This window comes from Sminthopsis crassicaudata, chromosome 1 (assembly GCF_048593235.1).
Source record: "Sminthopsis crassicaudata isolate SCR6 chromosome 1, ASM4859323v1, whole genome shotgun sequence".
Lineage (NCBI taxonomy): Eukaryota > Metazoa > Chordata > Mammalia > Dasyuromorphia > Dasyuridae > Sminthopsis > Sminthopsis crassicaudata.
Genome location: NC_133617.1, coordinates 379393955 through 379419903, shown reverse-complemented (window position 1 = coordinate 379419903; position 25949 = coordinate 379393955). Strand labels below are relative to the sequence as shown.

The following is a 25949-nucleotide window of genomic DNA, read 5'->3' as shown; positions in this document are numbered from 1 at the left end:
ACTACCCTTAGGAACAAACAGAAGTAGGAAGAAGTTTTCTCTCCTATAAAGCTACATCTATCAAAGAAAGAATTTAAAAAATAAATTAATGGCATTCTATTTCTAGGCTTTGGGAGAGGATGGGTGGGGATTAAAAAAATAAAAATCTTTAACATTTAGGTATCAGTAGCCCCTTGATCAAAATATAAAAAACAATCTTTTTAAAATTCAGAGACTACTTAGGTTTTATGATTATGAATTATATTTATAGAATGTTATATTTGAAAGGGACCTTAGAGATTTCTAAGGCCTAAACAAAATACTCATTTTACAGGTATGGACACTGAAGCCCAGAGAGGTTAAGTGATTTGTCTAGCTGATTGACAACTATTGACACCCAACATTATCTTCTGGGAATCATGGAATGTTTGGAATTCTTTTTTATGTGTCACAGACCCCTCTGGCAGTCTTAAGAAGCCTATTGATCTTTGCTCAGAATAATGATTTTAAATCCACAGGGTAAAATACTAAAATTATAATCAAAACTAAGTAGATTGAAATAAAGATGAAATCATTTTTCCCATTCAGGTTCAGGGGCTCCCTGAAACCAATCTGGGAAATTTAATTTAAAAACTCTTGACTGAATCCAACCCCTTCATTTTTCATCTGAGGGAACTGAGTTGCCCAATTAATAAGATGGTTTACAGTATCAATAGCAGTGGGCTAATCAGAAGTTTTAAAAGTTTTACCCAATGCGGCCATTTATTCTGTTTTATTTTTAATATTATTTTTCACTGTAGCATCATTAGTTTCCTTAAATTAGGCCTTTCTAAAAAGCCATAATAGAAACATAGAATTTCACATATAGAAAAACATTTAATCTAAACAAGATTTTTTTCTTCAGAATTCCTGACAATTAACTTCTATATGAGAATTTCCACTGAAGAGGAATTTACCATTTCCTTTTACAACTCAATCCACTTGTAGGGTAACTAACTGATTATTAGTAAACCTTTTCTTACCTGGAGCCCAAATCTGTCTGCAAAGTCTATCCCTTGTTCTCACTTCTGCCCCCTGGGTCTGAAAAGAACAAATATAATCCTTCTTCTGTATGACTGAGGTGGTTTCTGGGAGGGCTTTGTTTGAAAAGGTGATACTCTAGGGGCTGGTCAATTATGTGAGAGGGGTGTGCTCCAGAGTATGTAGGGTATCGATGACAGTGGTGTTCTGAGAGTTGAGCTATGCATGGGAGAGCCCTTACTCAGCCATGTTACCACCAGGGCCAGTCAATGTACTTAGGGTCTATAAAATTAAAATGCTTATGAAAACAATTTTGACTATATGACTGATAAAAATAAAATCTTTTATGTGAAAAAAAAGATTCATTCATCAAAGGACTTATAAATCAGAAGTAACTAGTGTCTATAGAAGTAATCTTAGTTGCACCTGGTCACTAGTCATAATAGCTGGTATTTACATTTCACTTTAAAGTTTTTAAATGCCTTATACAAATCTCATCTGATCTGTCTATTTTTTGAGGGAGGCACTGGAGGTAATATCTTCATTTTGTAGATGAAGAAAATCAGCTAGCACTAATATAGCACTATATGTTGAAGAATCTAATATTATTTGACACTGTTTATGTCATTTATTGAAGTGTATTTTAAGCTTTTTGAGGAAAAGGGTGATTATGTGTGTGATATTTATGTGTTTGGGTATGTGTGTATGTATTTATATCTTTTGATAACTGGCCTTGAAGCCTGGTAGATAACTAGAATCTGGATTAATAGAAAAGAGAGGCTTTCCAATAAGGGAAGACAGTACATGGCATATTGGTAGCATTGTAAAGACCAACATGACTAAAAAAGCAATCATATGTGAGCAAATTAGTGGAGAATTAGTTTGGAAATGGAGTGAAGTTAGATGATAAAGAACTTTGGGAGATTGACAGGAGCTAAGTACAGACTTCTAATTGGTTTTAGGAACACACTGCTTTGACATATAGACTATTTATTATTTGGGAATAGACCAGATTCTGAAATATGCCTATTGGTGAAAGAAAATTTGCTTTTTTGCCTTATTTCTTATTTAGTAACTTAATTTCAGCATGTTAATATCTTAAGATACTACTATGGATGTTTTAAAAATCACATTTCAAGAAGGAAGGAGAAAGTTATAAATTTTATCACATATACTTGGTAAGGAGGGTATTGTAAAAACATATATATATATGTATATGTATACATATATATATATATATATATATATGCTATAACTTGAATATCATAGTATTTCCATTTTTACCAGGTTATTTATTAGATAATAAACTATATAAAGGAAAGAATAATGTTTTAGTTATCTTTATTTCCCCTAGCAGCCTGGCATAACAATACTAGCTAGCATTTATATAGTATTTATAGTTTGCAAAGCAATTTTATGTAGTTTAAATAATTTGGTATGCCATATACTATCACATACATTCTATCACACACACACACACACACACACACACACACACACACACACACACACACAAAGGGATATGTTGTTGTTCATTTGCTTCAGTCTGGAATTTTCTTGGTAGAGATACTAGGGTAGTTTACCATTTTCTGCTTGAGCTCATTTTACAGATGAGGAAACTGAGCTTTTATGGAGTTAAGTGATTTGCCCAGGGTCATAGGACTAGTAAGTGGCCAGATTTGAACTCAGGAAGATAAGTATTTTTGACTCCAGGCCTGCCATCCTATCTGCTGGATGACCTAGGTGCTCTGGATTATATATACATGCACAATACATATATGTGTATAATATATGCACGAATGTCCATAATATAGTAGATAGAGAGGACAGCCTGAGAAGCTAGATGGTACAGTGAATAGAGTGCCAGGCCTGAGTCATTATTGTTTATGTGATCAAGAAAGTCCCTTAACCTCTGTTTGCCCTAGTTTCATCTACCAAAATCTTCCAAGATTGTTGTAGAGGATTGTTAAGGAATATTAAAGGGTCCTCTGAACTTGGATCAAGAGATAATAATTGTAAAGCACTTAACATAGTACTTGTCACATAATATGTGATTTATAAATATTAGCTAATATTATTATTATTGTTGTTGTCTCTGACATATACTGGCTTTGTGATCATTGTAAATCACAATTCCTCAATCCAGGAGTCAGCAAATTATGGCCTCTGCGTCAAATTTGCTCTTGGAAAACTAAGAATTATTATTATTTTTTTCATTTTCAAGTACAATAAAACAACTTTCTTAGTCCACCACTGACTCCTGCCCTAGGCAGCCCTTCTTGACTGTACAGAAGGTGCTGATCAGCATCAGTGGAAGGAATTTCCTCTTTAAGGAGTTCTCAGTATCAGTGCAATCATATGTCAGGTTCTATCCTTGTATCTCTCGAACTGTATAGCATAGATCTTTGCACAGAGCTGGTGTTTAACAGATGGTTGGTGAACGGATAAGTGGATGAAATGATGATGTCTAAGGATATAACAGAACCCTTGTTCATCTTTGTGGGTTCATCTTTTGTGCAGTTAGCAGGATCCTTTTTCGGTAATGCTACCTCTAGGCTGACTTTCTCATTATACTATTTCCTTGTCCAGCAAATCATGTTTTTTGACTAGCCATTAACCCTTTTATGCTGGAGGAATTGGCTTATTATAGAGGATATGTCCAGGAGGTGCTGGTCAATTCCTCTTTGTGTCTCAGTAACTAGTTGGGAGATTTCCTTACCCATGCTAACCTCTTCTCTTAACAGGACTTGTCCTTGTCTGGCCTTGTAACTTGTCTTTGCTGCCCCACCAATAACCCATTAAGGATGTTAAGCTGAGTCCTACTAGGTGAGGGCTTCAATCAGGCCATGAAAGTGGGGAGCTAGGCAGAATGAAAGAAATGATGAAGAAAAGCTGGTTGGACACACACTGAATCTAATTTCTTTGAAGAAAGTCTGTATGGCCATAGAGTCTCACTGTGGGCAGGCCTAGTGTCAGCTCCCTGTCAATTATGATTGACTATCTAGTCTGATTTCTATTTTGTGTATTTCTATGTATCTGTGGAGATCAAATTTATAGCATGATCACTTTAAAAAATTATCTGAGCATGATCACTTTATCAGTTAGTTAGGCTAGCAGTAACCAATAAATTGGGTCAGTAATCTCTTTCAATGACCAAAGCCTCAAGGTAGGACTCACCAGCCTTAATATAGTTTGGGGGAGGACAAAGTGGGTAGAAGAGGAAGATAATTCAATTGATTACAGAATAGATAGCATTGTGGGGCTGGAGATATCATGATTGGTTGTTTTATTTTATTTTATTTTATTTATAAAGCTTTTTGTTTTTAAAACATCTGTATAGATTGTTTTCAACATTTATTTTTGCAAATTCTTGTGTTCCAAATTATTTTTCTCCCTCCCTTCCTCCTACCCCTCTCCTAGATGGTAAGTAATCTCATATATGTTAAATATGTGTAAGTCTTCTATACATATTTCCATATTTATCATGCTGCTCAAGAAAAATCAGATCAAAAAAGGGAAAAAAAAGAGAGAAAAAAAAGACAAGCAAACAAACAACAAAAATGTGAGAATGCTATTTTGTGCTCCACACTCAGTTCCCACAGTCCCACACTCTGAGTGCAGATGACTCTCTCTATCACAAGACTATTGGGACTGGCTTGAATCACATCACTGTAGAAAAAAGTCCATCGGAATTGATCCTTGTATAGTCTTATTGTTGCTGTGTATAATGATCTCCTGGTTCTGCTCATTTCACTTAGCATCAGTTCATGTAAGTCTCTCTAGGTCTCTCTGAAATCATCCTGCTGATCATTTCTACAGAGCAATAATATTCCATAACATTCATATACCTTATTCAGCCATTCTCCAGCTGATGGGCATCCATTCAGTTTCCAGTTCCTTATCACTACAAAAAGGACTATAACAAACATTTTTGCACATGTGGGTCCCTTTCCTTCCTTTAAGATTTCTTTGTGATAAAGTCTCAGTATAGACACTGCACAACTTGATAGCCCTTTGGGTATAGTTCCAAATTGCTCTCCAGAATTGTTGGATAAGTTCACAACTCCACCAAAAATGTATCAGTGTCCCCTCCAACATTCATTATTATTTTTTCCTGTCATCTCAGCCAATGATTGGTATTTTTAAAGAAAATGGGCTAGCATCCGCAGGTGAGGCTGCTGACAACTCCTTTCTGACAGTTAAGCAATGTTAATTATTTTACAGGATTCATGAATATCTTGCAGACCTTGTTAGTAGACCTGAGTTAGTAGACTCCCTGATACCTAGAAGAGTTTGTTAGGGAAATATAATAAACAGACTCTCCTTAAGTGAACAAGAACAGGAAAAGACATGGAAATGTACCAGATCAAGTTGTAGGTCTTCAAAGATAGCAACTACATGGCATAGAATTTTTCAGTAGCTGAAGTTATGAGGAATAACAAGTTGTTGTTGTTGTTTTAAACCAATTCTGAGCAGGACCTAAACTCCAGTGACTAAGAAATGTTAATTGTTTGAGTCTACCTGCAAGGTTAGAGATAGTGGACCAGACTCCCTGGTATTTATCTGCATCCCTCAAGGATAACAGGTTTCCTTGAGGCAAGAATAGAGCAGTGATTAGTCGGAGAACTGAATTTCTAAGCTTAACTCTTTACTGGCCAGCTGAATTTCTAAGCTAAGTTCAGAGACAAAGAGTCATGACTTAGACAATTACAGGACAAAATTAATTAATTGTAAATAGAATCAATTATAAAATGCTATAGGATCAATATAATTTCTTCAGTAATACTGTTTAGTCTAGGGCATAGTTATCAAACATGAATGCTGTGGGGGAACTAGATTAAAATGTAATCAGGAAATATTTTACAAAATAAATAAAAATTCAGTAGAACATAAACAATGTCAATATGTGGTTTTTACGCTAGTGGTGTCAAATTCAAATAGAAGTGAGATCCACTAAGCCTTGATGACAATGTATTGAATTAGTTTTTAAATGTTATATTTAAAATGTAGCATATTGTATTTTTAGTTTATTTTGCTAAATATATGCCATATATATTTTAATCTTGTTTCCACACACCTGGAATTGTTGGTGATCTCATGTGGCTTTGTGCTTAACATCTTCACCCACTTATATGATGCCCACTTAGAAAAGAAAGGAGCTTGTCTTCATATGTCATGAGCTTAGAGTAAGCTCTTTATATTTCTTACAGTTCCTTCTTTGTGGATGTCTAGATATAAACTGGGCAGCTAAATGATGCCTCATTTTCCTCAGCTATAAGATGGGGAAATTTATAGCACTTACCTCAAAGGGTTGATGGATCAAATAAGATAATAACTCTAAAGTACTTAACAAAATGCCTGGTACATAGCAAACCCTTTATTTGTATTACTTTATTATTATTATTATTATTATTATTATTATTATTATTATCATCATTATTACTAGAAGAGATCTTAGTCATCATATAAGTCCAACTGCCCATTTTATATATAAGAAAACTGAGCCTCAGAGAGCTTTTAATTACTTGGAAATCTGGAACTGGTACCTAGGTCTTCTCTGAGTATGGCACATTTTCTATTACTGTTTTATGTCTATCTTGGTCAGATTTTGAGGCATTTTGCCATGTTTTTTATTTAGTTCCCTTTCCTATTTCAGGTACAATGCTATTAATCATTTACTACTCAAAAAACAAAAACAAAACAAAAACCCTACACAAAACAAAAATGCTGACCAAAGAAACTAATAATTAAAAAATGGTAAATAGAACATCTGATCTCTGGTATAGTTACCAATGTTTTATTCTTTGTAATTAAAAATGCCCTACCAGTTGAAATGGAAAGACTCCTCCATCATAGCTTTGAGACAGCATTATTGAAGTTAGCTTCCCTCCTCCATTCCAGAGTATATTACAGGCTCAATTTGTTTGAATTGGAATTTAGCCACTGCTTTTATCTTATCACTGGAAGCCCTCCATGTTTCCTCAGGCTATTCCTTTTTAATTAGGCTCAACATTTTTTCTTTTAGAGTGCCTACTTATATGTTAAAAAAAAAATATTTTTGAATATCCCCTGAGTTATTTAACATTGATCAACATGTATTATTGATATTCTGTGGAGAGCCCTGTATTAGGGAAGCTAAAATAATAACAATAATGACTTGTATATAAATGGTAGGGTTTTTTGGTTTGTTTTGTTTTAGGCCCAAACCTGTGATTTCATTGCTGGAGGGAAACTTCCTTAACCAAGCTTAATCACTAAGACTCATTGCTGCTTTTCCAAGGAAAGCTATTTGTATGAGTTTTAAGAATTTAAGATTGAGGCCTTACCAGTATTTCAAATCCATTTTAACTCTTACTTTGGTGACAAAAGCTAAAGCAGCATCTGGGGGGGGGGGAAGGAGGAAGGAGAAAATGGACCCAAGACAAAAGTCCAAATGAGACTAATTAGAGATTTCTCTTTCCTGGGCTAGATACAGGGATCTCTACATTTGGCTCCATACATCCAAAAAGGGAACTGTAGAGATTGAATGTAAATTAACATATACTATGTTCACTCTTTTTTTTTTTTTTTTTTCTCTCCCTTGGATTTTCTTTTTCTTTTGTTCAGATTTTTCTCTCCCAACAAGATTCAAAAAGAAATGTGTATTAAAAAAGGTTAACATATGCATTACTTGCTGTCCAGGGAAGGGGAGGGGGGAAGGAGGGGAAAAATTTGGAACACAAGGTTTTGCAAGGGTGAATGATAAAAATGTTTTTTATGAGTATGCTTTGAAAATAAAAGGCTTTAATAATAATATTTTTAAAAGTATTAAACTTTGAAGAAAATAACTTGGTATAAGAAGAGTTAATGCCCATGTATTATTATTTTAGCTTCCCTAATACAGGACTCTCCACAGAATATCAATAATACATGTTGATCAATGTTGAATAACTCAGGGGACATTCAGAAAGAATTTTTTTTAACATATAAGTAGGCACTCTAAAGGAAAAAATGTTGAGCCTAATTAAAAAGGAATGGAGAGAGGTAGTCCTGAGTTCAAATTTGCAGACGGGATGCACATATATGACTCTTGGCAATTAACTTAAACCTGTCTCAGCTTTGGGATGTGAAGATCAAACGAATTATTCATAAAATGCTTTGCAAAATTAAAGAAGTATAAAAATGTTAGCTGTTGTTATTTCATATTTTGGGATTTTTTGCATCTATGAGGCAGGCTAGAAGGAAGAATAGATCCTATATAAAATGCAGGTTTTAGTGCAACTACTCTCTAATTGTTAGTCTCAGAGAGTGAGTGGCCTAGTATATAAAAGGTTAAGCTTCTTGCCCAGCCTGTTTTACAAGAGCCAGAACTTGAACCCAGGTAGGTTATCTGAACTTTTCATTAAATCCCTTCTCTTTTATATTTTATGGCTTTTTGTGTAATATGTTATATTGTAAAAATGATTTCTTCTATATAAATCTCATGGGGAAAATGCAGTATTCTTTGGGTAATGAATGTTTTCAGAATAAGGAAGTTAATTTTCTAGCTAATTCAGGGTTCATTAGAAAATTTCTGTGGTGAAATTTCTTCTAATATGTATGACTGCTTATTTGTCTTAATTAGGCTTTTGTTGTTGTTCAATCATTTTTCAGTAATGTCTAATTTTCTATGACCCAATTTCAGGTTCTCTTGGTAGATACTAGAGTGGTTTGCCATTTCCTTCTCCAGCTCATTTTACAGATGAGCAAACTAAGGCAAAATGGGGTTAAATGACTTGCCCAGGATCACACAACTGGTAAATGTCAATTGTCTGAGCCTGGATGTGAACTCAGATGCTTCTGATTCCATGATGCATACTCTACCTGGTATACCATCTAGCTGCCCTTGGAGAAAACAAAGTATTATATGAAGGGTTAGAAGATGAAGACATTTTGAGAGTGGAATGAATTGAAAAAATTGGGAGGGGGATCAAGAAGCAGCCTCCTCCAGTGGATGGGAATTGAGTAATGGATATGTAGGGAGATGAGGGAGACACTTTGAAATGGAAGAAGAACTAAGGGTAGTTTTCACTAATCTATAGGAGGGCTGATGGTCACTTGAAGTAGGATTGTGGTTGTGTGATATGAGAAAAGAACATATAATGACAGATGTTGTGAAGGTGTTTGGCCATATACAGGATATGTAGAATGAGGGAGATTGAAAGTGATTATGTGTTTGTGGGATGATTCTGATTGGACTTATTGAATTTGAGATATCAATGGGACATTCAGTCAGATATGTGCAAAAGATAGTTGATTAAATGGGTTTAAATTCCTTATCTCTCTCTTTAACTACAATCCCTCCTTCATGTGAGTGTGTTTATATATGTAGCATAGAAACATGCACACATGCACATATAGGCATATGTGCAGACATATGCATGCATATGCAGATATTTGTGTGTATACATGTGCATATACATATGTGTATATATACATTTGTATATGTAATACACACATGCATATATATATATATATTTAAGGAAGGTAATAGAATATTAAAAAAATAAAACTCCCTTTTTGAACATTTTCCAAACATATTCATAGTTTTGAATATTCACTTTTGTAAAACCTTGTTTTCCAAATTTTTTTCTTCCTCCCTTCCTCTTCCCTCCTCCCCAGATGACAAGTAATTCAATATGTATTTAAATATGTGCAATTCTCTACATATTTCCACAATTATCATGCTGAACAAGAAAAATCAGATCAAAAAGGAAAAAAGAGAGGAAAAACAAAACAAAAGTGCCAACCAACAATGACAAAAGTGAAACTATTGTGTTGTGATCCACATTCAGTCCTAACAGTTCTCTCTTGGGGTGCAGATGGCTCTCTCCATCACAAGTCTATTGGAACTGGTCTGAATCACCTCGCTTTTGGAAAGAGTCATATCCATCAGAATTGATCATCATATAATCTTGTTGTTGTGTACAATGTTCTCTTGGCTCTACTCACTTCCCTTAGTCTCACTTCATGAGAAAGTTTCTCTAGGCCTTACTAATTGTGAGGAAACTGCTTGTGTGTGTGTGTGTGTGTGTGTGTGTGTGTGTGTGTGTGTGTGTGTGTGTAGGGGAAAAATGGAATCAGTATGCAATCCAGGGCCTCTAACCCCAAATCCGCCTACTTCCCAATGAACCCCTTCCTATTTAGTTAGTGAACTAGTGAACTAAACAATGTCACTAACACAACCCTGATTCAGGTTCTCCAAAGTTTAAATTTGAGAACTCAGCTTCTAGGTTACTGCTGTTGATAGCTCTGCCCTCTAAACAAAATATTTTGGGCTGAGATAATTTAGAACTTATTGTCAAAGTTTTTTCATGGCCAGGTGCAGTTAAAGCAAATGGGGAGTAAGATGACCCCTGCTGTTTGCACCATTCCTCACCCCCATCTTTACATATTTTACTTCTGTGTTGTCAGTTGTGGCCTTTTTTGATCTTCAAAGGTTCATCATTATATTTTAGGTCACACTGAATCATGATGCTATATAACAGAATAAAGCTAAGTTAGTAAATTTTTTTTTCATAAAACTTTTTTTTTTATTAAAATTGTTTCATTTTTCTCTGGATATGTGTATAAACTTTTTAATACACATTTTTATGCATAGAAATTTTTATACAGTTATTTTAACTCTTCAGTCTGTTAGAATAATTTTCAGTTTGTACTTAGAGTTCATTGACAACAGAAACAAATGAAACAAATTAATAATGTGGCAATATGCACTGTGGGCCCTGAGTTAGGAAGACCCGAGTCCAAGACTTGCCTCTGACTCATACAGGCTGCATTGCACTGGATTAATCACTAAATCTCTTGCTTCTCTAGGACATCCTAATATCAGAAGCTTCAAAGCAAGTAATTCTCCAAATGAATAGTAAGGACTTGTCTCATAGAGAGCTTCCTCAGCCAATGAAATTACAGTTTTGATTCAAAAATAAAACTGCAATTTGTAATTGTTTAAAGAGGGGGAAAAATAAGATCATAAATACTTCATACATGTCCTTCAGTTGAACTTTGTCAACTTACCTGAGATTAATCCAGCTGACACTGGATGTCACCATTGTGCCATACATGTACAGCTGGGGAAACAGGTAGGAACTTTATATTTAGTAAAATAATGGTTTTCATAGTAGTTTGAAGAAACTTTATCAGTTTCTTGTGTTAGTTCCTATGTTTTAACATTTAGTTTAATCACATATATTTCTTTATTTTGTCCTATGGAAGAGTTTCCAAGGTCAGTAACAGTTCTAAAAAATAAAGAATTGGGAGACTACTAAGTGACATAGTAGCTTGAGCACTGAGTCTGAAATCAGAAAGATTGTTTTCAAATTCTGCTTCAGACACTTCTTAGCTATGTGATCTTGATCAAGTCACTTCCCCTCTCTCAGCTTCAATTTCCTCATCTGTAAAATAAGAATGATGATAATAGAATCTATTCTCCTGTGTTGTTATGAAAATCCAATGAGATTTTGTGAAGTCCTTTTCTAACCTTAAAGTGCTATATCAATGTTAGCTCTTACTACCATTTTTTTTAATGCTGAAGCAATTGGGATTAAGTGACTTGCCCAGGGTCACACAGCTAGGAAGTGTTAAGTGTCTGAGGCCAAATTTGAACTCAGGTTCTCCTGACTTCAGGGCTGGTGCTCTATCCACTGAGCTAGGTAGCTGCTCCTGTTACTATCATTAAAAAAAAATTAAATGTTGATTTAAATTTTTTTTTGACTTCTGAATTCTCTTTCTTTCCTACCCTTCCCCCACCATTGAGAAGGTAAGAAATGTGATCTCTTATATATGTGAAGCCATATAAAAATTTTCCATATTATCTGCATTCCAAAAGAAAACACAAACTTTCCCATATTAATTATTTTAAATATTATTCTTACTTACTATTATACATTGCATATGCTTACATGTTAATTAATGTTATTAATGTTAAGAACTATATGCTAAAAGTCATATTGTGTAGAAGGGTGTTTATATAATCATAGAATGAAGCCCAATATCAAATTAGCTTTTTTATCTGCCATATCACATTGCTCACTAATACTATCCTTGAAGTCTACTAAAATCCTCAGACATTTTTCAAAACAATTTCTGTATGACCATGTCTCACCCATTTTTTACTTGCAAAATTGATTTTTTTTAATCTAAAAGTATAAGACTGTATTTTAACCCTATCACATGCTTAGATTTGATCCAAAACTCTAGCCTTTAAAGATTCTTTTTTATTCTTATTCTCCTATCTGGTATGTTTTCTGTTCCATATAGTTTTGTGCCATGTGCAAATTTAAATGAGAATATCTCCTATGATTTTATGTGAATATTTTAATAGCAGGATTTTATTGTCTGCAATGACCCAGAACATATGTGCCATGCACCTGATACCCTCACAAACTTTACTGTGCTCTGCCCTATTTTGTACCTTGGCAAACCTGGATTTCTACTGAACTTGTTTGATGGATATCAAGTCCTCTGTCTTCAAATAGAGGACTTGATATCTTCTATTATCTTCTAATCAAACCCAACAAATTTAGCACAACAGTTAGAAACATCAAAAATATATGAAATAATCCCCAAAATATGACACATAGCACATTCATAATAATGAGATTTGCATTGCAGGAATATGTTAGAAAAGTCAAGGGGGTTAATTTAAGTTAAATTAGATTGCTTTAGGCAAACATGCTTCACATGTAAGATGCAGACCAGAAGGGACAGTGATCACCGATTTTCTGCTTGTCAATTTAGAGGAATCCAGCCAACCCTGACTTGGAAATCCCCTGCTTCATTCCTAGATTAGTAATGTGTGTGTGTACTGATAGGGGAGGGACAGAAGGGTGGATTGAGGTGTTAAATACAAGATACAAAGTCACTTCCTTGACCCTGCCTGTGATGTTACTTTGGAGAAAGGGAAATTTACTTTGCAAACATAAAGTAACATTGGGACACATTATATCCTCATTTGATTGTGTGTTGCTGCTGCTCATGCCACACTGTATTTCCATAGCTGGATAAAGTTGAAAATATCTATTATTCTAGGTGAATTAGTATCATGGTATTTCATTGTCAGGAAGGCTTGAATTCAACCCTGCTTTTATTAGATACTGTCTGGATAAACCTGGGCAAGTCATGACTGCTGGCTATCTCAGTTTCCTCAATTTTAATTTTTTGAGCAAGTGCTAATCTGCAGTTCACTGGAAATTCCTCATAACAATGAAATCACTAGTCTCATCAAAACCAAATGAAAATTGTGATAGGTGAAGTAATTTAGACTCTGTTTCTGTACCATAGCATGAAAATGAAATATGTATCCAAATTTAGTTAGTGAACTAAACCGATGATATATTTCCTTTTTTTTTTTTTTTTTTTTTTTTAAAGTATATGTACTATGATGACTTACTCTAGAGTAAATTATTCTCTAGATATGTAGGATCATAGATTTAGGGCTAAAAAGGATTTTAAAGGCCATGAAATCCAACTCCTTCATTTTGTAGGTAGGGAAACTGAAGTCAAGGCAAGATTAAAGGACTTCTACCTGATCATCCAGATAGTAGAATCTGAACTCAAGATTTCCTGACTAAACCTGTAGCAGCCCTATTTATTCTACTACTTAGCTGCTCTGAGGACTATTGAGATATAAAGATCTTAATTGGTAAATATAATTTAAATAGTAATTTGATCTTTAACAGTTATGGGCTTTTTTCCTTTTCTTTCTCTTTCTTCTTTTTGAGGCAATCTGATTAAGTGACTTGCCCAAGATCACAGGGCTAATAAGTGTTCAGTATCTGAAGCCACATTTGAATTCAGGTCCTCTTGTCTCCATGTGCTCTATCCAGTACACCATCTTGCTGCCCCTGGCAATTACCTTTTCTAAAAAAAATCAGTCAGTTTGCTTTCCTAGGTCAATAGACAAGTGAACAATTCATCTAAAAATAGAAAACTCTTTACCTTTTAGCTAATTGGAAGGGGGGATAGGCCATTTGAATCTGACTAAAATGGTAGATATTGTAGAAAAGCAAAGCCTCCTGTGGTACTAGATTGAAGGGAGGTGCTTTCTATTGCTAATAGGACCCCTTAAATTTTTTTATTTTTTATTTTATTTCTTATAATTGTTTTATTTTTTCTGGTTATACGTGTAAATTAATTTTTAAATACATATTTCTTTATGAATCATGTTGAGAGAGAAAAATCAGAACAAAAGGGAAAAACCACAAGAGAAATAAAAACAGAAGAAAAAGTTTTAAAAAGCAAACATATCATGTGTTGATTTACATTCATTTTGCATAGTTCTCTCTCTGGATGCATATGGCGCTTTGTATCCAAAATTTATTGCTATTGCATTGGATTACTGAACCTTTAAGAAGAACCAAATCTTTCATAGTTGATTATCACATAATCTTGTTGTTGCTATGTACAATGTATTCCTGGTTCTGCTTGTTTCCTTCAGCATCAGTTCCTATAAATCTTTCTAGGCTTTTCTAAAATCAGCTTGTTTATCATTTTTATAGAACAATAATATTCCATTATTTCCATATACCATAACTTATTAGCCATTGCCCAATTAATGGGCATCTGCTTATTTTCCAATTCTTTGCCACCACAAAAAGAGCCACTACAATCATTTTTGCACATGTGGCTACCCCTAAATATAAAACTGATATATATGTATTTTTAAAAGGGACAGCATCCATATATTATATATATATATATATATATATATATATATATATATATATATATTTTTTTTTTTTTTTTTTTGAGGCTGGGCTTAAGTGACTTGCCCAGGGTCATACAGCTAGGAAGTGTTAAGTGTCTGAGATCAAATTTGAACTCAGGTCCTCCTGAATTCAGGGCTGGTGCTCTATCCACTGCACCACCTAGCTGCCCCGACAGCATCCATATTAATCACTAAATTGGGTTTAGAATTTGGTATGTTAGTGGTATGATCTTTATATCTTCCTCTTAATATCAGGTGAGAAGTAGGATATAAAGGGCACTTGCCAGAAAGGATCTGACTTGATTATTATTATAAAAATAGAGGAAAGAAAGTTAGAAAAACACAGGACATCCTTGTCTGGAAGACAGATGTGAGCCTGGATACACTTTTTTACTTATCTTGTTTTGTGCTACAAGTGAGAAATTGCTTTTTTCTTTTTCTAACATATTTTTATTTATTTCATTAAATATTTCCCAATTAAATGAAAAAAAATTTCAGTGTTAATTAAAAAAATTGAGTTTCAAATTTGTTTTCTTTCTCCTGCCTTCCCCATCCCTCAAGAAGACAAGTAATGATAGTCATTATAGATGTAAAACACACAAAACATTTCCATATTAGTTGTTTCAAGAGAAAGTTCACACAAAAAAAGAAAAATAAGGAAACTAAGAAAAGTATGCTTTAATGTTTACATAAAGTTTATCAGATCTCTCCCTGGAAGTAGATAACATTTTTAAAAATTGTTCTATCACTCAGCAATTTTCTTAGATTGTTGCTTGCATTATTGTGTCAAGGTTCTTTTTTTTTTGGTCACATCTTTTAAGTCTAATTATTCTTATATTTTCTCTTCTTGATCTTTTCTCTAGATCTGTTGCTTTTCTTTTAAAATGTTTCACATTCTGTTCTATTTTTTCATTCTTTCATTCTGTTTTGTGATCATGTATCCTTTCTTGAAAACAACAAATAAAAATATTTGTTGTGACTTTTTTTCTTTTTAATATTAATATTTAACTTTTAGTTGTTTAAGGTAATTACTTTGAAGGATGGCTGACTATAGTCTTCCTTTTATTTTTCTTTTTGGATAATCAGTTAAGGATGTGATTATCAGTAGTCCTTTCTCTTACCTTAAACAGTCTGTTAAGAGAGGCTTCTTTCATTCTGGAATGTGAGATAATTCTCAGTGAGAACTTAGTAGTATCTGTTAAACTAAGTACCTGCTTTCTCCTGCTTTTTAATATTCAAAAATAATGCTCTGTGTGTGCATATATATTTCTCATCCAGAAGATTCCGTAGTGTACCAGGACTTATTGAAATGAGCACAATGCAAGCAGGAACAAATCTTACTCTCAACTGAAAAGCTGCACAGGCTTGTGTATGCTCTCTTTCATGGTGGGATTTCATTTTAGGTTAATGAGTGCTAATTTCTCTTGATCTGCATTGCAATTCCTTTTCCTTCTTGAAGCCTAACAAAGAAAGAACTGAAAATCTCTGTGGCTCCTTGTTTGTCTTATTAATGAGATTACCTGATTTCTTCTAAACTAATATAAATGAAAAGTGCAAGGAAGAAAGTTCTTGTTTGCATACAATTCCTAAAATTAGATAGGTTTCTTTGCTAAATTGAATTATGCCAATTAATTTCTTTTTTACATATCTGGCTACATAGGTGTTTTATTAACTGCATGATTTTAGTCAGAAAAAAAATTGTTTTAAACCATGGAAAATTTAGGTCGGCTAGTGGTATAGGTAGATGGTTAAGAGTGTGGGGCTCTTGAGTCAGGAACATCTGGGTTCAAATCTTGCACAAACTTCTGAGTTATGTGACCCTTGAGAAATCACATAACCATTTTTAATCTCAGTTTCTTCATCTATAAAATGGAGATAATAATAGTACCTATTTCCCAGGCTTAGTATGAGAGTCAAATGAAATGGTACATGTGCAATGTTTCAGAAACTGTAAAATGTTAAATGTAAATGTTAAGTATTATTATTTATAATGTGTATACTTTTATTGTCAAAAGTGTACCAGTTGTACACATCAGTATACTGTGGTTGAAGTTGTGAATTGGTTATTCTGGAAAGCAATGCAGAATTGTACCTCAAAAGTCACTAAATTGTATATATCCTTTGAGCCAGGGATACAACTGCTATAGAAATATACCCCTAAAGAGATCAAAGAAAGGGGGAAGAAAAAAAAATAGAGCATTTGTTTTGTTATAGCAAAGACTTGGAAGAAAGAGGGGTATTCATAAATTGGTGAATGGTTGAACAAATTATGGTATAGCTGGCAATGGAATAATAAGTATAATTTTGGCATATAAAATGCCAAAAGGAATGTGTATGGGAGAATTCACTTGAATTGATAGTGAAGTGAGCAGAACCACATATAAATGACTACAGCATGGAATAATAAAAGAATCATAGATGACTGAAGAATTAGGATTAGTAGATCAAATAATTAGCAAATTAAACAACTCCAGGAATATGTCTTATAAACAATAATTTTTACCTCTGAGAGAAAATCAGATGATGGACTACAGGGATAGGATGAGACACATGTCTTCAGATATGTCCAAAGTCTGGATCTGTTGCTTTTAAGATAGTAATTTGTTACAAAGAAAAGCTTTTATTTGTGGGAGGCAGGGCATGCAGAAGGAGAAAGCTATGAAAGGGATTTGTTGGGGAGGAGTGATATCAAAAAGAAAAAAGAAAAGAATGAAAGGAGCATCAATGAGACAGTTAAACAAAAGAATTCAGGGGAGACAGGGAATCAAGGGCAATGTTGAAAATATTGTGAAATATATTATTTACTGTTTTTGGAAAAGTTATCTATATAATAGAGAATCACTGTCATGTACATTCTCTTATTCTCTGCTTTTTGTGTAAGGAAAGTCATTCTTATTGATAGTTGTCAAATTTGTATTAGTAAGAAAGGAAATTAAAAAATAATAACCCAAGTAGAAATATAGAGTGTTAGAATAACTTCAGAAATAAAAGCATACTAATACACTGAATGAAATTGTCAATAACTTCATCCATTTTGAAAGACAATTTAGAATTATGAGAACAAAAAGAATAAATGTTTATACCCTTGGACCCAGAGTTTCAACTGCTAGGCATAAACCCCAAGGAAGCCAATGTTAAAAAGAATATAGTGAGAAATTTAGATAGGTTCAGATTCTTTTACTGGCAGGTGATGTAACAAACCCTCACCAAGGACCTTTTTACTTATAGACTTTTTTAAGCCTGGGAAGATGCAGAATATTTCAAGGTTAAAAGTGGGTTGAGCTCGTTACATTGAAATTGTGTCTTTCTTCAAGGGAGGAATCTGAGCAGTAACAAACAGCAAATTTCCTTCTAGGAAATTTTCTTAGATGGGGAGCCTAGTTTTGCTCCAAGCCAAATCTACCTCTCTTTCCAGTGGAATATGTAATAGTATTATTGTTACCATTAACTAGAACATATTATATTATATTATTAGTCAGAATTGTATTATAAGTTTCTAACTTACATATTTGTGTTTTAACTGAATTGGGGCTTTTTTTCTATACACAGAAGGTTTGGACAAGTGGCTAAAGAGAAGATTTTGTCCAAAGCCAAACCCTGTGGGTGAAGACGTGTTTAGAAAGATATAACTGATAATATTTCTGTTGTGAAGGGGAAAGCCCTTCTTATCCGTCTTTATCATCCATAGTGACATATTTTGGCTGCCAAAAATAAGCTCATTTACACGAATTCATGTATAATATATACAATGACATAGCTATAGTAGACTAGATGGAAAAAATAGCCACCACCAAACAATGAAAATTTCATCCTGTGAAATTAAAAGTAGTTTGAAGAAGTGGTAGGAGGAGGAGGAGGAGAATCATGGGCAAAGAAAACTTCAGATAATGTCAAATATTTTTAATGTATTAGTTTTTCTGAACTTGTTCATTCTCATTCTGTCTCTTTTGTTATAAGGAAAAACAATATAACAATTAAATATTAAAAAAAATTATCTAGTGGTTTCTTGTTTATTATTGACTTTTAATTTCTAAGACTGATTCATTCTTTACCCTCTCTTATTATGTGACAAAACAGGCTATAAATAAAATGCATATCTTAAGACACATCAAGACTCATTCCCTCACCTCATTCCCCTTTCCCTCCCCCCCATTCCCCAGTGTACTTGGGCAGATAAGAATTTTTTTTTTCCCCATAGATAATGACAAAAAGATTTCTAAGTTTGGCCTTTGACTCCAAAAGCCTCAATTAATTAAAATAGTAAGTTTTTATTTTATGTTGAAACCATCAGAAAACTGGAGGTAAAGATAAATTGAATCTATCCTTTAACATATTATTATAACTAAAATTGGATCATGACTCTTGATCCACAATTATTTCTTTGTGGAAAATTCTATATGGAAAAATGTTTACATATTGAGAGTGGTAAATTAATCAACCATTTTATTAGCTAAGATTGGTAAGTTTACATAAGAAAACTTCACCAGAATCCCACAGTGAATAGAATTTTACAATATAAGGTAATATAAAAAGTCTACTTAAATATGTAAACATCTATTTAAACACTTGCATTTATGTTAATTGCACTTTTACTTTTCATGTGTACTCAATTATTAAATTACCTGTAATTTATTTTCAGCCTCAAATTATATTTATTTTTATATATTTTATTTCTTATATCCCTAGAATTTCTCCCAATAATCTTAGTCCTTCCACCTCTCAGAGAGTCATTGAATCTGTATTAAAAATTAGTATGTTTTAAAGAAGTAGAAAAAGGAAAAATCAGGAAAAAATAATATGTAAAATTAAAAAAAATTATGTTACACAACTATAAATCTCCCAACTATGTAAAGAGTAGGGTAAAGGATATCTTCTCTTCTTTAGGAAGATACTTGTTTTTTTAAATTTTGGAACTTTGACTTTTGATTGTTTTGTGATTTTTTTTTTCATTTATATTGTATCACTATTGTGCATATTGTTTTTCTGACTTTGCTTACTTCATTCTTCATCAGATATTATAAATCTTCCCATGATTCTCTTATTTCATTATTATTATTATTATTTTTTACAACACAGTAATATTACTTTTAATTGATGCACTTTGTTTAGCTAATTCATAGGCTATAAATATTGTGGTGTTTTCCTGTATATGAGAACTCTTTTGTTTTTTTAAGACTATTTTTATCAATGATCTCTTTGGCATTAAACCTATTAGTGAAATGTCTGGATCAAAAGATATGGGCATTTTAGTAATTTTATTCCATTTCAAAATGGTGCACTGATTCACAAATCTACCAACCATGCACTAGTATGTCTCCCTTTCACAATTGGTTATTCTTATCTTTTGTTTTATTTACAAATTTTAACTTTGCTCCCAGAAACCTCAGATTTTGATTTTGATTTATCTTGTTAATAATTTGGAGCATTCCTTCATGGTTTTTTAATACCAATTCTTTAAAAAACTCTTTATTGACATTGTTTGATCAGCTATCTATTTGGAATGACCTTTTATCTTTAGTATACATATATAGTTACATATTATATTTACACACATATATATGCATATTTTTTAGTTTTCTATATTTATTTGATATAAAACCTTTAATTGGAGACTTTTGCTACAAAGGTATGTTTCTCATTTGACCACTTCTCATCTTATACTATATGCCTTAATTTTATTTGTGAAGAAGCTCTTCAGTTTCATGCCACTAATTAAATTAATCTTCTGTGATTATCTCTATGCCTTGTTTAATTAAGAAAACATCTTTTATCTATAGCTGCAAAAGATAGATGAACTGTTCCTCTTTCAAGTTTTTGGTTATATGATCTTTAATATTAAGGACACATATCCATTATGACTTTGTTGTGAAATATGGTGTTAAAAGTTGCTGTAACCCTAATTTCTGTCAAGCTGTTTTATATTTTTCTTCCCAATTTTATTTAATAGGGAATACTTTCCAAAGTAATTTATGTTTTCCAATGATCAAACACTGGCTTTTTGAGTTTGTTTATTTATGGCTCTGTGAGACTAGTCTGTCCCATTGATTTGCTTTTTCTATTTTTTCACCAATGCCAAATAGTTTTGATGATTGCTACTTTATGACAGTTTAAAATCTGGTAATGCTATAACCTCTTCCCTTCTAACTTTTTCATGATTTCTTTTGATTTTCTATATCATTTGTTTCTCCAAATGAAATTTGTTGTTATTTTATTGAGTCCAAACATAAAAGTATCCCTTTGATAGTTCATTTGGTATAATATTAAAACTAAGTCAGCTTGAGTAATATCCTTTTTATTATATTTTCATGGGACAACTATGAACACTGAATATTTCTCTAGCTATTTTGATTGTTCTTTAAAGAACATTGTGTAATATAATTTAGACAAGTATTTTGTGTACTTTAGTTGATTGGTTCCCAAATATTTTTATGCATTTTGTAGTTATTTTGAATGAAATTTGCCTTTTTAATATTGCTATTTTTATTGGATTTTGTTCTTATTAGATAATTAAATAGAATGCTGTTAACTTTTGTGTATTAATTTTGTATCTTCAACTTTACTTAAACTATTATTTGTTTCAGTTTGTATCTTTGTTAATTCTCTAGGATTTCCCGCCCCCCTCCTCCCCAGGGTCACACAGCTAGGAAGTGTTAAGTGTCTGAGATCAGATTTGAACTTGGTCCTCCTGAATTCAGGGCTGGTGCTCTATCCACTGCGCCACCTAGCTGCCCCTCTAGGATTTTTTAAAGTAAAGAATCATATTAGTGAATGGAAAGTTAACCTCCTGTTCAGTTATCCTTATATCTCAATTTCTTTTTCTTTTCTTTTCTTTTTTTTTTTTTTTTGTATTTTGACTTTGTGATATAATGAATTTATATGATTTTCAAAATTTCCAGTCTTGGATTTTTTTGTTTTTAGAATATATGACCATATTCTAAAGAATAATTTTGAATAATAAAGAAATAACATATCTTTGCCAGTTTACACAGTGTCTTTTGGCTAAGTATTAAGAACTCCAGATTTAGAATATAAAATACTGAAAAAGGAAAAGAAAGAGCAAAGATGATGTGAAATAAAGGCAAAAGTGGGGAAATTGTCAATATAAAATTAAAAATAAGTTGGCTGGTATAACTTTCCTCCATTTTCTTACCTTTGACTTCTCCAGAATAAGCATATAGTTCTAAGGCATTAATTACTATACTATTTTTTGCCTTCTTCCATCAACTTATCTTCTTTTTACATAAATGTGCATAATTACTTGGGCATTGTCTTTATCTTTAGAATATTTGCTCCATGAGGTTGGGGCCATGCTATTTTCCTTCTTTGTATTTTTAGGATTTAATTCAGGGAATGGCATATAATAAGTAATTAATAGGTATTTGTTGACTGACTCATTGATTAACTATGTGTGTTCCTAAAATTTTGAAGTTCTTTCTGGCCTAAAATATATTCCACAGAAAGATACTATACCTCTCTTTTCTGCTCTTCTTTTGCTAAAAGCAGATGCTCATATAGTATCATTAAAATATTCAAAAAACAAAGAGAAGACATGCCTTAATATCTAGGATATTTACAATAAAATAGTTGCTTCCTAAATTAAAAAAAAAATCAGGCCTTTGACTATGTCCAGGGCTGTCTATATTTCAGACTAGTAAATATGAACATTTTCTTTATGTATTCAAATTGAACTGTTCATTAATGGTTCATTTCTACATTTCACTTCCATTTCTTTTTGGTTTTTGATAATCACATATTAAATAGAAATTTAGGTTTGTATATATATATATGTATGTATATATGCATATGTATACATATATTTCTTCTCTAATATTCTTAAATTACTGAATTTTAAATAAGGATTACTTTGGAGAAGTGTTTTCTAGATTTTTAGACATGTGTAAACACAAGTGATTTCCAGATATTTATGCTGTATTTGTATGCATATTTTATACGCAAAGAAAGAAATCCTTTTTATCTAACCTGATTTTATTTTCTCTCAATATAGAGTAATAATACTGATACAAAATGACAACCCTGACAATGACCAAGGATGTACTACAGGAGGAGATACAGGCAGAAGAAGGCAATTTAACATTATATGAATCAACATCTGCCCACATTATTGAGGAAACAGAATATGTGAAAAAGGTGAATGTGAAATGTTTATTCTTAGATATTATTGTAGCTTCCCTATCATGACACCAAATGTAATAGTATTTGTTTTCTCACAATCACATTATATCTATAATGAGAAAAACCAGGCATATCAATTAACCTATTTTTATTATTTGTAAATAATTTATAAAATTTTACTCTAATTTATTATAATTTCTCCTCTCTGTGAAAAATATACTTTAAATATAAATGATTGCAAGTAGGTATTATTTTATTTTGAAATAAAATTTTCATTCTATGATCTCTAGTATATACAGATATACTGCATCAATTGATGAAGGATCATTTGGTCCTTCAAGATATTCTTATTTTTCAGTTCAGTTCAGTGGTATTAAGTGATTTCTATAGAAAGAAAGGAATGCTGTCATACATACTCACAGTATGGAGATTCTCATCATTCAGTATATAGAGTAAGAGTCTAAGATTTGTCAGCAAGGTAGCATAGTGATTAGGATACCAGGTCTGGAATCAAAAAGACTTATTTTTCTGAGTTTAATCTGCTCTCAGAAAGTATTAATTTTGTAACCCCAGGCAAATCACTTAATCTTGTTTGCTTCAATTTCCTCATCTGTGAAATAAACTGGAGAAGGAAATGGCAAAGCACTCAAGTATCTTTGACAAGAAAATTCCAAATAGGGTCACAAGAGGTCAAGCATGAAAAATGACTAGAAAATAACTAAATCAGGGATTCTCAAATGCTGAGGACAGGGCAGAGACAAGAGTGTGAGTTTTTGTTTTTACTATAGTCCCGGCCCTCCAACAGTCTGAGGGACAGTGAACTGGCTCTTATTTAAAAAGTTTGAGGACCACTGGACTAAACATTAATGACAAATCATCTCATTATTTAATCTCATCCTCAACTAGATTTTGGACAATGGATAGGGATTTTGTTTTATACTATTTTTATATTCTCTATGGTTCTTAGTAAGTATTCAACAAATGTTTGTTGGTTGAGTGATTGATTAAAAGAGGAAGTCCACTTTATGATGCTTTAAAAATATTTGCAAACTACTGCATAGGACTGACTACCTTTAGATTACAAATGGGGAAATTGAGGCATTAATTTGTTTCTTGCTTGAAATTGAATAATATATAATATCAGGATTAGTACATTATGACAGAATTCATCACTTTAAGTTTATTTCAAATGGTTTGTATCAGCAACAAATTTTCTTTCAAATTTAAAGGAATCTTATCTTAAAGGAATCAGTCTCTCTGATATGTTATTCTACAGAATTCTCCCTTAATAACATCTTTATAATAGTTTTTGATTCTGATTTAACTTAAATCAAGATTTTTTTTTGCATAGATTACTGATAAATATCTAGAGACAGTTGCAAAAAGTTATATGGGACTTAATAATTTTAAATATCACTGCATATTTCTTGTTGCCATGATTATATTGTGTACCTTGAGTTATGAGCATAAGAACGAAGAAGAAAAGAAATAAGCATTTATATAACATTTCATATTATGTGCCAAACACTGTGCTAAGCACTTTTTATAAATATTACTTCATTTTTCCTTACAAAACAAAAGAGAAGTCATGTGATATAATGGAAAAAGTATGGAATTTGAAATCAGAAAACCTGGGCTTGGGTCCTCACTGTGTTACTTCATTACCTTTGAGAGCTTTAGGAAACTCTCTTAACCCCTTAGTTTTTCCATCTATAAAAATGAGAGGATCAGATTAGATCAGTGGTTCTCAAAGTATGGGTCAGAGCTACACCTGGAATCCCTAAGACCCTTTCAAAACACCTCCAGGTTAAAACTATTTTTATAATTATACTAAAATGATATTTGCCTATGAAAATACTTCTCCCTTTTCTAACTTCTCCTTTGCATGAGACCATATTTTCTTCATGTACTTCAATGAAATCATTGCAGAAGATTGAAAACAAAAGCATATATGAGAATTCAGTTGTAATCTATTAAGCCAAATATATGTAAAACAGTAACACTATTCTCATTTATGTTTTTGTTTTGGATAATGTGGTTTTTTTAAAAATAAAATTTTGTATTAATGTGTAATTAATTTATCATTGTTATTTTAAATGAATAAAATATTTTAAATTTATGATTTTTTGTTTTTAAGATGATAAATACTGATAGATATTTGAGGTCCTCAATAATTTTTAAGAATGTAAAGGGAATCCTGAGATCAAAAAATGTGAAAACCATTGGATAGATGATCTTTTAATATAATTTTTAATGCTAAATCTGGTTAGAGGAAACGAGACTACTAAAAACCTACTTGAACGACAAAATAATTTCTTTTTTTCTTTCTGCAGATTCGAACCACACTAGAGAAGATCCGATATCAGATATTTAAGGATGAAGGAGGTCATAAGAACACAAATCACAAACTAGGTGCAAAGGTATTGACTTAATAAATTTCCCCATACATTTCTGTATTCAGAAAAATAGGAAACTGCTAAAATCACCATGATTTTATTTTGTGATTTCCTTAGCTAACGAGAAACCATTTCTTAGAGGTGGAGTCCAAAAAGAGATCCTGTGTGTTTAGGATGGGGAGTATTCTCAGGGTGAAAGAGATTTTTTTTTTCCTCCAAGTTTTCCATAATTTATTATTTCTACTTTTTCTTTTTTTTCCTTTTCAAAAATATTTTTGATTTATGGAATAAAATAAGAATTTCCACAACATTATACATTTAAAAAGATGATTGTACCTGAAATTGCAAATGTACTATGCACAATTTGCTATTACTTTCAAATATACAATAAAATTATCATGTAAATATTTCTTTCCTCCCTCCCCCCATCCTAGAGATAGGTACCATTAGACACAGATAGGTATATATAATATGTAAAATTACTCTATACATTCTTCTAATTGTCAATTCTTTCTTTGGATGCAAAAGGAATCTTTCTTCATATATTCTGTATAGTTAATTTTGGTATTTATGATAGACAAAATAACTTATTCTTACAGTCATATTTTAAAACAATATTGATGTTACTATACACAATGTTCTATTAGTTCTGCTCATTTTGTCTTCATTATTTCGTGCAAATCTTTCCATGCTTT

The 25949-nt window shown here is 32.3% G+C and overlaps 1 protein-coding gene across 1 annotated transcript in view; it reads left to right on the top strand.

The window, feature by feature from the left end:
• CCDC68 (coiled-coil domain containing 68) overlaps positions 1–25949 on the top strand; it is a 69142-nt gene that overhangs the window by 1730 nt on the left and 41463 nt on the right. Inside the window, exons 2-3 of the mRNA XM_074279407.1 lie at positions 22731–22873; positions 25192–25278. Of these exons, the coding sequence (XP_074135508.1) occupies positions 22751–22873; positions 25192–25278 (210 nt within the window). The 5' untranslated portion in view covers positions 22731–22750. The remainder of the gene's footprint in view (positions 1–22730; positions 22874–25191; positions 25279–25949) is intronic.